The sequence below is a fragment of the Chiloscyllium plagiosum genome, chromosome 14 (genome assembly GCF_004010195.1).
Source record: "Chiloscyllium plagiosum isolate BGI_BamShark_2017 chromosome 14, ASM401019v2, whole genome shotgun sequence".
Lineage (NCBI taxonomy): Eukaryota > Metazoa > Chordata > Chondrichthyes > Orectolobiformes > Hemiscylliidae > Chiloscyllium > Chiloscyllium plagiosum.
The window spans coordinates 74,224,908-74,237,941 of NC_057723.1; the positions used below are offsets into that span (position 1 = coordinate 74,224,908).

The following is a 13,034-nucleotide window of genomic DNA, read 5'->3' on the forward strand; positions in this document are numbered from 1 at the left end:
CCGACGCCCCTCCCCCAGGTCCCTCCTCCCTACCTTTTATCTTAGCCTGCTGGACAAACTTTCCTCATTCCTGAAGAAGGGCTTATGCCCGAAACGTCGATTCTCCTGTTCCCTGGATGCTGCCTGACCTGCTGCGCTTTTCCAGCAACACTAATTTTCAGCTCTGATCTCCAGCATCTGCAGACCTCACTTTCTCCTCAAGGGCATGGAATGCCCTACCTGCTAATGTAGTCACTCAGCCACATTAGGGAGATTTAAACAATCCTTAGATAAGCACATAGATGATTTTGGGATAGTGTAGGGGGACGAGCTGAGAAGAGTTCACAGGTCGGTGCAACATTGAGGGCCGAATGGCCTGTTTTGCACTGTATTGTTCTATATTCTAGTTCTATGGTATCTCAGACATAGAACACCCCCATCCTAGCGCATCATTCCTAGAACAACTCAGCACCTGCTGGATGCCCTGGAATGGACCACTGTCCCTGACACCAGTGCCATCTGTAAAATGACTAGACCCAGCTGCCGGAGCAATGAAGGAAGAAGGTCAATGCCCTTCTCCACTCGGCCAGCTTCAGTGCCACCACGTCCTCTCTGATCACTCACACTCATTCTATCTCAGCAGCTTCTATCTAAAGCTCAAGCACTCTCACCTTTTTCTGTGATGTCTCTCCCACTCACCCCCATCCACCCAAACCCCCAATGCCATGAATGCTTTACACCCTCTGCATTGCCTACGCGCTCACTCAGTACACTTCCTCCATCTGTACCAAATGTTAAAGCTGTTCCACCCACTGTCATCTCCCTTAAAACATAAGACTACAGAGGAGCAGAAATTAGGCCATTCGGCCCATCAAATCTGTTCTGCCATTCAATCATTACTGATAAGTTCCTCAACCCCATTCTTCCACCTACTTCCCATAACCTTTCATTCTCGAGAACCTACCCATCTCTGTCTTAAATAGACTCAAATATAAGATGTCTATCCCCGTCATATAACAGGAGGAACGCAGCCCACAAGAGGGCGGAGAGAGTTGAAGTGGATGATGGGCTGCCTGACATATGGCCTGTTACATGGAGATCATCCCGACCCTGACCACTTCAAGTGCTGACTGACCATGCCCAAGCCCCTGGACTGCTAGCAGAGGCTGCTCTTCAATTATTGTGTTGGGAACCCCTGACCAAAGGCTTGACTTGACTTGACTGAGGTCTGGTGTCAACCATGGCCAACACCCTGGCTTTGTGACTGTGTTAAGCAGCAAGATAATGCAGCAGTACCGTGAGCCTGCTATCTCTAGCTAAGAGGCTCAAGTGTGAAGAGGAAAGGCAATACAAGGCAGGTATGCGGTAAGCAGCCAGGTGGACTCAAAGTCAGTGAGTGAGCACTGTGACAGTAAGCAAACAGGCAGCCTGGTCCAGACCATGAGCTGGGTTATACAGCATTACAGTGATGAGTACTGGTATTGTATTGAAATGCAGAAGCATCCTGTTTTATGTGGATCGGAGACATGTAATGAGGGTTCTCAGAGGCTGAAACATGAAATCATACAATCCCGATAGTGCGATGGCAGGCCATTCATCCCATCTATTCCACACTGACCTGCCGAAGAGCATCCTAGGGCAGCATGGTGTCTCAGCGGTTAGCATTGCTGCCTCACAGCGCCAGAGACCCAGGTTCAATTCCAGCCTCGGGCAACTGTCTGTGTGGAGTTTGCACATTCTCCCCGTGTCTGCATGGGTTTCCTCTGGGTGTTCTGGTTTCCTCCCACAATTCAAAGATGTGCAGATCAGGTGAATTGGCCATGCTAAATTGCCCATAGTGTTCAGGGGTATGTAGGTTAGGCGCATTAGTCAGGGGTGAATAAAAGGTGGGGGAATGTGTCTAGGTGGGTTCCTCTTCAGAGGGTCGGTGTGGACTTGTTGGGCCAAATGGCCTGTTTCCATACTAGGGAATCTAATCATATCACTCAGACCTAACCCACTATCCCATCCCTGTAACTCTGTATTTCCCATGGCTAACCTACCAAGTCTTTCACATCCCTGGACACTACTGGCACATTTGCTGGGACAATCCATCTAACCTCCACATGTCTGGAAGCCGGAACACCTGGAGCAAACCCATGCAGACATGGGGAGAATGTGCAAACTCCACACATTTGCCCAAGGGTGGAATCGAACCCAGGTCCCTGGCGCTGTGCGAACCACACGTCAGATGTCAATGTCCATGGACATGGGTTGTATGTCTTTGATTACCATGCCCATTGAGTGTGCCTTGAAATGTAAGTGTCTGCTGTCCAGCCTGGTCGTGTTTTGGTATAAGTGGTGAGTGGAAGTTGTCAGGTATCTGCTCTGCTTTCCATGTCAAGAATTCTTAATGTTCTGGATGTAAGTTTGCTCACGGAGCTAAAAGGTTTGTTTTTAGATATGTTGTCCCCATACTAGGCAATATCATCAGTGAACCTCTGGCAAAGTGCTGGGGTTTATGTCCCGTTTTTCTATTTATGCATTTGGGTTTCCTTGGGTTCGTGACATCATTTCCCATGTTGATGCCATTTCCTGTGTTGGTGATGCCATATCCTGTTCTCTTTCTCAGAACAGGGAGGAAGAAGGGCTCATGCCCGAAACGTCAATTCTCCTGCTCCTTGGATGCTGCCTGACCTGCTGCGCTTTTCCAGCAACACATTTTCAGCTCTTTCTCAGAACCTCAACCTGAGCTACAAATCTTCTCAAAATTCACTAATTCTCAATACCTAGCTTGTTTGGCAGATTTGACAAGAGAGAAAGCTGAACAGTGATGAGGTGAACTGTGGAGTTAATAAAGCAGTTAACAAGCTATGATCCCCCTTAACTGAAAACTGGCGAGAAGCTTGTCTTCAAAACAGCAGATGCACAAAGGATGCAATGTGTTGCTCCCGATGTTGGGGAGGCACAGTGGTTAGCATTTCTGCCTCACAGCACTGGGGACAAAGGTTCGAGTCCAGCCTTGGGAGGCTGTCTGGGTGGAGTTTGCACATTCTCCCCGTGGGTAGTTGAATGTGCAGGTTTCCTGTATAGGTTTTCTCACATACTCCAAAGATGTGAAGGTTATGTGGATTGGCTGTGCCAAATTGCTCTGTAGCGTCTAGAGATGAGTAAGCCAGGTGGATTAGCCATGGGAAATGCAGGGATAGGGAGAGGGGGTTTGCCCAGGGAGGGAGAGTTCTTTCGAAGATCGGTGTGGACTCGACGGGCCAAATGGCCTGCTTAGATATTGCAGGGATTCTATGTCAAGTTAGGCTTCAACAGGCAAGTCTACCACAGAGCTTACTACAGCCCGGGTTGTTCAGGATTCCAACCCATAACATTTTTCAAACAGAATTAGATTGAGAAGTATGTCAACATGTACCTTAACACCTTCTTGCATACAGTAGATCTGAAGGGCACTCACACCGTCTGAGAAAGGAGTGATCTGGAGGTTAAAGGCTGGGGATCTTCTCTCCCTCTCCTGCGAACAGAAAAAGGCCAATTACAAACTGTCCATCCAACCATATTGCTCCATGTTAATCCACAACTTGTAGATTAGTGCTTCATTTATGTCGCCATTAAGGTGTGCCCTGTCAACAGAGGGGCCAGGGAGAAACATTTTTGCGGAGCCCTGTAGTACAGCAATGGTACAGGTTAAATGCGGAATAAACTGAGGTCAAAACAACGTATGCAATTCGAAACAATTCACTGTATGCCAACAGATGCTTCTGAGAATCATGTGGAGGCTACAAAAATGCAAGCGTTTCTTAACACTCTTGGATGACGTTACAGGAAGAAACAAATCCCATGTTAATAAGGCAACGTCTCCAGTTCCAGCATGACATTGCCAATTCTTACATTAACAACCATTTGATGGCTTCCAGGGAAATTGAGAAATTGTGTTCAATTTCAAGAAGACAGCTCATTCGAATTTCACTCAGGGTGTTTGGAACTGTCATAACAGTAAGGACACTTTAGTCTCATTGTTCTGGTCTGAGTTCACATTAGGTTGTGGGTGTGAAAAGTGACTGACGTCACTGACCATAATTAGCTACAATCCACAAAGGGATCATTGGCACCTATCCCTGTTCGAGAGACAAACAGACCAAGTGGTTAATGTAGCTATGGGGGCAACACCCCACATTAAACGTGGACATGGCAAACAGGTAGACCACCCCAGCCAGAGCAAGGATTGAACACTTAGTGACATCTTCATTATGCACCACACTTTAGCCATTTAACCAAGTGAGTTAACTGACCCCTATATCACTGACCATCCACATTTACAGCTAGTGTACATAGCACACAAATGCTATCATTACTGCTAAATAAATCAGGCCAGCGAAGAACACAATGTGTCAAGGGAGGGGGGGAAAAAAGAATTTGCATTTAAATAAAATACTCAAAGCAGTTTGCCAGTAATGTGAATTTAAGAAAAACTGTAATAACTCTTCGAATGAAGGTCTACGACAGCCTCCTGTTTCATACATCTCAGACTGGGAAGTGAATGGAGTAAAATTCAGAAACAACAATGTTATTGTCATCAGTTTATCTAATTTTAGGCATATTTCCACATTTAGACCATACAATATCGGAAAAAGTGAGGACTGCAGATGCTGGAGATCAGAGTCGAAGAGTGTGGTGCTGGAAAAGCACAGCCAGTCTGGCAGCATCTGAGGAGCAGGAGAGTCAACATTTTGGGCATAAGCCCTTCATCAGGAAGCTTTGCATGAGAATGTGACAATAGGAGATGAGGTGACCCTGCAAAACAACCAATGGCACGCTTGAGTTTTCAAAATACGTGACTCTTACTTTCCGCCCTGAGCCTACCCCAGTCTGGGTGTGGTCCTGGTCAACATGAGCTGCCTCTCTTAGTAGGCCCTGAAATGGGCATGACTTGCCCCAAGTTGACAGCTCTCTGAGCTTCTCTCATTCAAAAAGGTTCAGGTGCCATAGTGGCGTGGAACTGGCATGAATGTTGGCAGCTCAAAATTGTGTGGAGGCCTTCCTCCAATCTTAGCCCTGACCCAGTTGAAAATCCACCCCTCGACGTTCTGCTGATTGTCATTGAAAATTTTCACCTTGCTCCCTTGAACTATATAATGAAGTCTGCCTCTCCCTGCACTTTTATTTTAAACCTGCCTGGTGAGACACCCAGTGGATGCTGTCTGAACTGCGGTGCTTTTCCAGCACCACTCTAATGCAGAGCCCAGTGGATAAGGTAGTTACACTGTCCCATCCCATTGTTGTTAATGTCTCCAGTGGCCAACTACAGTCAGGCATCACTCTATCCAGTTACTCCCACTGGCAGAAGGTCTACTGTAGTCTCATCTGCTCCATGCATCTCAGACTGGCAAGCAAATGGAGTGTAGGTCAATCCCCTAAGCTGATTACATCTCTCTGATGCTGCACACCTGTGTGCACCATTGTACTCCATGCTTTTAGAAGATAGAACAGTACAGTACAGGAACAGATCCTTCAGCCCACCCTGTCTAGGTCAACCATGACACCACTCTAAACCAATCCCGTTTGCCTGCACATGGTTTGCATCTCTCTATTCTCTCCTGTTCAAGTGCCTCTTAAACACTGCTAACATGTCTTCTTCTACCCCCTCCCCTGGTAGTGGGTTCCAGGCACCCACCACCCTCTGTCCAAAAAAAACTTCCCTGACACATCTCCTTTAAACTTAACCCTCTTACCTTAAACCTATGCTCCCCAGTATTTGATATTTCAACCTGCGAAAAAGATTCGAATATATACCTTATCCTTACCTCTTGTAATTTTGCACACTTCTATCAGGTCCCCCCTCAGCCTCCGATGTTCAAGTGAAAGTTTGTTCAACATCTCCAGGCAACATCTCTTTTGCATCCTCTCCAAAGCCTCAACATCCTTTGTATAACCTCAACAATCTGAATGACACTCTACCAAGTTAGTCAGTGATAGTTTTTTGAACTTGCATCTTTTTTAAGGGGCAGCACGGTGGCTCAGTGGTTAGCACTGTTGCCTCATAGTGCCATGGACCCAGGTTCGATTCTAGCCTTGAGTAATTGTCTGTGTGGACATTCTCCCAGTGTCTAGCGGGTGTCCTCGGGTGCACTGGTTTCCTCCCACAATCCAAAGATGTGCAGGCTAAGTGGATTGGCCATATTAAATCATCAATAGCATCCAGCAATGTATAAGTTAAGTGGATTAGCCATGGGAAATGCAGGGTTATAGGGATACAATAGGGATCTGGGTTGGATGCTCTTTGGAGGGTCGGTGTGGACTTGATGGGCCGAATTGCCTCTTTCCGCACTGTAGGGATTCGGTGAGATCAAACGCTCTCAGCTTGGGTTGAGGGTGTTTATCTATTGATAGACAAAGCAACACAATTGAGTGGGATAAGCTGAATCAGCTGAATGATCCTTTCCTTACTGCGGCTATACAGCAATGCTGCCATTCTCTATCAAGTTAAACTCAGAAGAAACCCTGAAGCATCATCTTTTCCCATCCCACTTCCACCTCACCACACAAAGCCATCCTCTGTTCATGTGCTAACCATCTTGAGGTTTGGATTAGCATCAACACAGCTGCAATAAAGGAGTGTGTGGGAGGGGAGGCCTCCCTCTGTTCCTAATGTTCTTGATTTGTTTTAGCTTTGCCCTGTCAACCAGCGAAAACCCAATTTACACGAGGTAATTCCTCCCCTGAAATATGGATGGTAAAAATCTCTCAAATAGTGAAACTTGAAAAGTGTCCAGAAAAGATTTACAAATATGTTGCCAGGGTTGGTGGACTTGAGCTAAAGGGAGAGGAAGGGGCTATTTTCCCTGGAGTGTCGGAGGCTGAGGGGGTGACATGATAGAGGTTTATCAAATCATGAGGGGCATGGATAGGGTAAATGGGCAAAGTCTTTTCCCAGGGTTAGGGGAAACCAGAACTAGAGGGCTTGATTTAGGGTGAGAGGAGAAATAAATAAGAGACATAAGGGGCAACCTTTTCACACCCAGGGTGGTGCGTGTATGGAATGAGCTGCCAGAGGAAGTGGTGGAGGCTGGTACAATTACAACATTTAAAAGGCATCAGGATGGGTTTATGAATAGGAAGGGTTTGAAGGGATATGGGCTGGGTGCTGGCAAATGGGACCAGGTTAGGTTAGGACATCTGGTCGGCATGGACGAGTTGGACCGAAGGGTCTGTTTCTGTGCCATAGTTCTCTATGAGTCTATAAATATTGGATCATTGTTCCACACAACATTCAAAAGCAACATCATTTCACCTCGAGTTCCAGGATGCGGAATTCTAACAACTCGTTCTGATCCCGGGAGTCCTGAACTTCTTGCTGCAGCTGGGCTACCTCGGCATCCAGTTTCTCAATCTGGAAGAAATGATGGTGAAATTTCAATGTAACTCACTGGAGCTGATCTCTTCCCACTTGTTAGTGAGAGAGAGGCACTGTTGTGCACACGAGCAGCTTTCGAGAAGCTTTCCCTTGTGTACTTAAGGTTAACAAGTCAGATTCTGTCACAATACAAATCACAATACAAATGTGATGAAAGGGATGTCTGTTTGGTTTGCATCTTGTGTTGAATACCACATTCCTTCAACAATTGTGTATTGATATAGCTTTAAAAGCTAACAGCTAACCTTTACAAAACATGAAAATGCTTTTCCAGCAATTTCTGATGAAATGGATGGCTTTGTTCAGAATCTAACTCGAAATTAATCTCATGGCAATGGCAAAGAATCAAAGAATAGCTTTGCTGAACCTATAATTTATGTAGCAGCAGGCAGAGCATTTCATTTCTGTAATAACATTTCTGCTCTTCCCTGGAACGCAACAAAGAGTATACCACTCTCCCACACACAAGGCCTTCCAAATATTTCTGTTTACGGACCACGTGTTTCCATGTTCAAGGGGCCACGTGTAAGAAAGAATGTTCTACCTGAGTAGTCATGAGCCTGCCACCTCCCTCGCCACTCTTTGTTCAATTCTTTTTCACTTCTTCATGGGATATGGACATTGCTGGCTAGGTCAGCACTCATTCCCATCCTTAATTGCCCAGAGGACAGTTAGCAATGGGTCACATGTAGGCCAGACCAGGACAGGACAGTAAATATCCTCTCTAAAGGACATTAGTAAATACAGGGCGATCCCCGTATCCGCGGGTCCTGTCACCTGCAGTTTCAATTACCTGCGGCTTACCGTGGCCCAAACATATAAAAGGGAATGTTCCAGAACCAGAGACCAGGAGGCTGCTGGGAAGGTTTATTTCCCATTTAAATGAATGGGCCAGTTTTGGGATCCCGTGGTTGGTCTTGAAACGTACTCCCCACAGGTACAGGGATCTACTATAGTTGGGTTATTAACAACAATTATTAATTCATTGTACTGCAGTTACAAATGGAATGATAAAGAGTAGAGTCAGTTTAGAGTCACTATGTTCTCCATCAATCAAGTTTTTTAACTCAGATTTTCATCATCAGATTCAAATTTTGTTTCTTTTAACGGATGGCAAATGAACAGCAGAAATTCTTAACGTTTCATTCATTTGAATGACTCTCAAACTGTTGGTTCTGTTTACTCTTGACGCTCTGATTCAGGATGTGTTTGCCACTGAGGTGAGACTTCGAAAAGCAAAGCTTTACTGCCTTCCAGGTCCACACCACACCAACAGGATAGAACCCGACCGTATAACTACATGGGCTGTTTGGACCTCAAAAGCCAGATCTCCAGTGTCCAGGAGGTGACTGGGACACAGGCTCTTCCACACACCAGGAACAAAACCCACTTCAACATAGTCACACCAAAGAAAACAACAAAACCTCCATAAAATAGTTATACATGGCAAGGGTTCCTCAATGGTTCCGTGAAGGGATTGGACTGAAAATACAAGATAAGATTACTTAATATGAGGAGAAATAGCCTGACTTTTACGTGCAGGCTAAATCTTTCTTTTTTACATATTTGCTAAATCCAACTGCTTCAATCAAAATAAAAACTTGTCATAAGGTCTGGCAGCATCTGTGGAGAGAAATCAGTGTTGCATTTTGGCTCAAGTGGCCCTTCCTCAGAACCGGAAACGTTAACTCTGATTTCTCCCCACAGGTGCTGCCAGATCTGCTGAGCTTTTCCAGCAATTTCTGTTTCTGTTTCTGATTTACAGCATCCGCAGTTCTTGCAGATTTGTTTTGGAAAGCTTGTCATCACTTTCTCAATGACATGTATCACAATAGCAAGCAGCAATTATTACTAATCATGCCACTGCGCAAAGGTTATTGTCTGCCATAGATTCGACTCTTTATCGTTCCATGTGTACCTGCAGTTGGCAGTATAATAAATTTATCATTAGCAGTGTGCAAATCCTTCATGTTTTGTCCGGACAATGTTTAACCACATGACCAGTTTGCCCAAAGAGTGCGGAGTCATGGGGGAAGGGATAGCAATCCCGACTTGCCTCTTGCTCCTGAGGAGTGGAAGAGTCCTCATTATGTAGGGCTATCTACAATAGTACAGGCAAGATGTGGCAAAAACAGCCCTCATGCACACAAAATGTGCACACAAGTAATTATCAATCCAGAGGAAACGGCAAGTACAGACAATCAATAAATTCCAAATAATTGTACCACAATGGTGAACAATCATTAACTAGTTAAATCATGTTTAGGGTGGCACAATGGCTCACTGGTTAACACTGCTGCCTCACAGCACCGGGGACTCGGGTTCGATTCCACCCTCGGGTGACTGTCTGTGTGGAGTTTGCACATTTTCCCTGTGTCTGCATGGATTTCCTTCAGGTGCTCCAGTTTCCTCCCACACTCCAAAGATGTGCAGGTTAGGTGGATTGCCCATGCTAAATTGACCATAGCGTTCAGGGATATGTAGGTTAGGTGCACTAGTTAGGGATAAATGAAGGGTAAAGGGGTGTTTCTGCAGCTGTACTGGGCCCTGGTGAGACCACACCTGGAGTACTGTGTGCAGTTCTGGTGTCCAAATTTGAGAAAAGACATTCTGGCTATTGAGGGAGTGCAGCGTACGTTCATGAGGTCAATTCCTGGAATGGCAGGATTACCTTACACTGAAAGACTGAAGCGACTGGGCTTGTATACCCTTGCGTTTCAAAGATTGAGAGGGGATCTGATTGAGACGTATAAGATTATGAAAGGATTGGACACTCTGGCAGTAGGAAACATATTTCCACTGATGGGTGAGTGCCGAACCAGAGGACACAGCTTAAAAATACGGGGTAGACCATTTAGGACAGAGCTCAGGAGAAACTTCTTCACCCAGAGAGTGGTAGGTGTGTGGAATGCTCTGCCCCAGAGGGCAGTGGAGGCCCAGTCTCTGGATTAATTTAAGAAAGAGTTGGATAGAGCTCTCAAAGATAGTGGAATCAAGGGTTATGGAGATAAGGCAGGAACAGGATACTGATTAGGAATGATCAGCCATGATTATATTGAATGGCAGTGCAGGCTCGAAGGGCTGAATGGCCTACTCCTGCACCTTTTGTCTATTGTAATGGATTTGGGTGGGATACGCCTCGGAGGGCCCGTTGTGGACTTATTGGGCCCAAGGGCCTGTTTCCATGGTGAGGGAATTATGATTCTTATGTTTTTTTCGAGTTTCCTTTGATCAGAGCAAGAACATAGAAATAGGGATGTTGGTCTCAAATAATCCAAACATTAAACAGGGAAAATGGGCTCTAAATAGTCTAAAAATGGAAACAAGTCCAAATGTTGTAAATCAGAAACACAAACAGAAATTGCTGGAAAAGATTAGCAGGTCTGATAGCATCTGTGGAGAGAAATCAGAATTAACCTTTTGGTTTGAATGATCCTTCCTCAGTTTTTCCAGCTGTTTCTCTAAATACTCAATGCAGCCAGCTGATTAATTACACCAGGAAGATAAAGCACTTATATGCAGATACGTTGTTTGAGATTGATAGCCCAGAAGCGCTCAGCAAAAGAGCTGACAAGTTTGAGACCACCAAAGTATTTAGAATTAAACGAACATTTCCAAACAGCTCAGCTAAAAATGTTATAATGCCTGCAAGAGATTCAAAAGCAAGAACCATGCGAGTGGTACCGTTATGAAGATGTGAGTTCACTGCACCTTTAAGAGAGTTAAAAGCTAGCAGGACTATCTGACAGCACCAAGTGTTCTGAACAAAATACAGAGGAACCTCGATTAGCTGAACGAGATGGGAGGTCACTATTTTGTTTGGATAATTGATTATTCAGGTCATTGATTCAATGCCTTTCCTCTAGGACTCGGAGTTTTCTATTAAGTCTGTTCCCCATTCAAGAGACGAGCAGCATCCTAGTTTGCGCGAGCCCTCACCCACCCCCCAAATCCCGTCCAAAACCGCCCCATGCCCGTCCCCAAACCCTGACCAACACTGCACTCCTGTCCGCCCCAAACACCGCCCCCGCCCACTCCCCTCCCTCCCGTCCACCCCCAACCCCCCTCCGGGATAAGCAGACTGGACACCAACAAGACTGCTGCTGCTGCTGCTACTGCTACTGCCTTCTAGGGGGTGAGTCTCCAAATAGTGCACGCATGCGTGCGCACACACATACACACAAGACATTTTATTGCAACTTTTTGACAGGTTCCATCTCTGCCCTGTACAGAACAATGTTAGAGAGATTATCTGGGGAAGGGGGATTTAGGGCTCACCACTGTGTAGAACCCCAGGGAAAGTGTGGGAAGAGAGAGAGAGAGGGGGTGGGAGGTCAGTCATTTAGAGAAAGTGCCTGCGCTCCCATCAGTCCAGGACTATTCTGGGCAGCACTTTTAATCATTGTAAACAAAAGACATGATCAGTGTTGGACACACGTCTTTGATGTAATGTTTCTGTCAGGATCTCGAGATCTCCTTCGGATAATCCGATTTTTGGATAATTGGTATTCAAATAATCGATGTTCCCCTGTATAATGTAACATGTGGTTCAGTAGCTAGGGTAGCTGGTTGCCTGAAAACAACAAAACAGATTTGGATTAGGCCAATCAATTTAAATTATACCCAAAAGAAACAAACTGCAATCAAGTTTGAATTGAGTATATTGACAATCTTAAAAGCCAATGACACATCTGATACTTTTAGGGTTACAAGACTGAGGAAAATGGAACAGTTGAGAGGAGAACTGCCAAGCCACCAGCACCTGCAGACCGCCCAGAGAAAAGCTCTCTCAAAGATGCCTTTATCGATCAGAAACGTGTGAAGCAGAAATCCCTAAGAATAAGAAAAGAAGACCGAGGAAGAGAAGATTCGATACCTGGCCTGTTTTCTGAAAACTTGAATTTTTGGTAAATCTTAGTCGGGTGTTTTTATCAGACTAGTACTGTAGAAGGGGAAGGCAAAAGATAGGTTAGAGGAAGGAGTTGTAAATAGTTGTTAGTTAATTATTCTCTGTTACACCTTAAGAAATAAAGTTGTTAATTTTTACTTGAAATAGTTCTTGGCCTCTCGAATTTTCACAGATTACTGCATGGGATAACCTTTTCTGCGTTGCTGGTTTAACTTAAGTAGGAGGGTCTATCCCGTGTCATAACAGTACCTTATCTAAAAGTTCCTGATTTCTTCTCATAAACAGTTGCTTTTCTTCAACCCATTTCGAATCCTGTTTTGGCCAGAGAGAACAAAAATAGAAGAGTATTAGAATAAATTCCTCCAGAAATGAGATTCATTTCAGCAGTAGGAATGACTTCTTGAGCAAGTTACTTTTAAAGAAGCCTCTCCAGTATTTCTGTGTTTGGGTTCCATGCAATCCTAAGCCCCTCTATATTGCTCGAGGTTCTGCTCTCCAATTCTGAACAAAAGGTTTTTTCGTTAATTCATTGAGGATATTGGCACTGAGTAGATCGAGAGAAATGAGGACAGTGCATTTGCAGATCTTTGATAGAGGGTCAAGTTCTGCTCTCATGAACCTTATAAAACCTGACAATCTATGATGAAGCGCAACGTTAGTGAACGGGGAAGAGCATGTGACTTTGCCAATTTCAGCCAAGGCATGCTACGTGGAATCCAGTGAGATGGAAGCAAAATAAAAAAA

General features: G+C 45.0%; 1 protein-coding gene across 2 annotated transcripts in view; it reads right to left on the reverse strand.

Moving 5' to 3' along the window:
- jakmip2 (janus kinase and microtubule interacting protein 2) overlaps window positions 1-13,034 on the reverse strand; it is a 278,068-nt gene that overhangs the window by 55,985 nt on the left and 209,049 nt on the right. For both annotated transcript variants that reach the window (XM_043704011.1, XM_043704012.1), the window contains exons 15-17: window positions 12,540-12,602; window positions 7,259-7,357; window positions 3,383-3,481 (exon numbers count right to left, since the gene is read on the reverse strand). In XM_043704011.1, coding sequence (XP_043559946.1) covers window positions 3,383-3,481; window positions 7,259-7,357; window positions 12,540-12,602 — 261 coding nt within the window. The remainder of the gene's footprint in view (window positions 1-3,382; window positions 3,482-7,258; window positions 7,358-12,539; window positions 12,603-13,034) is intronic.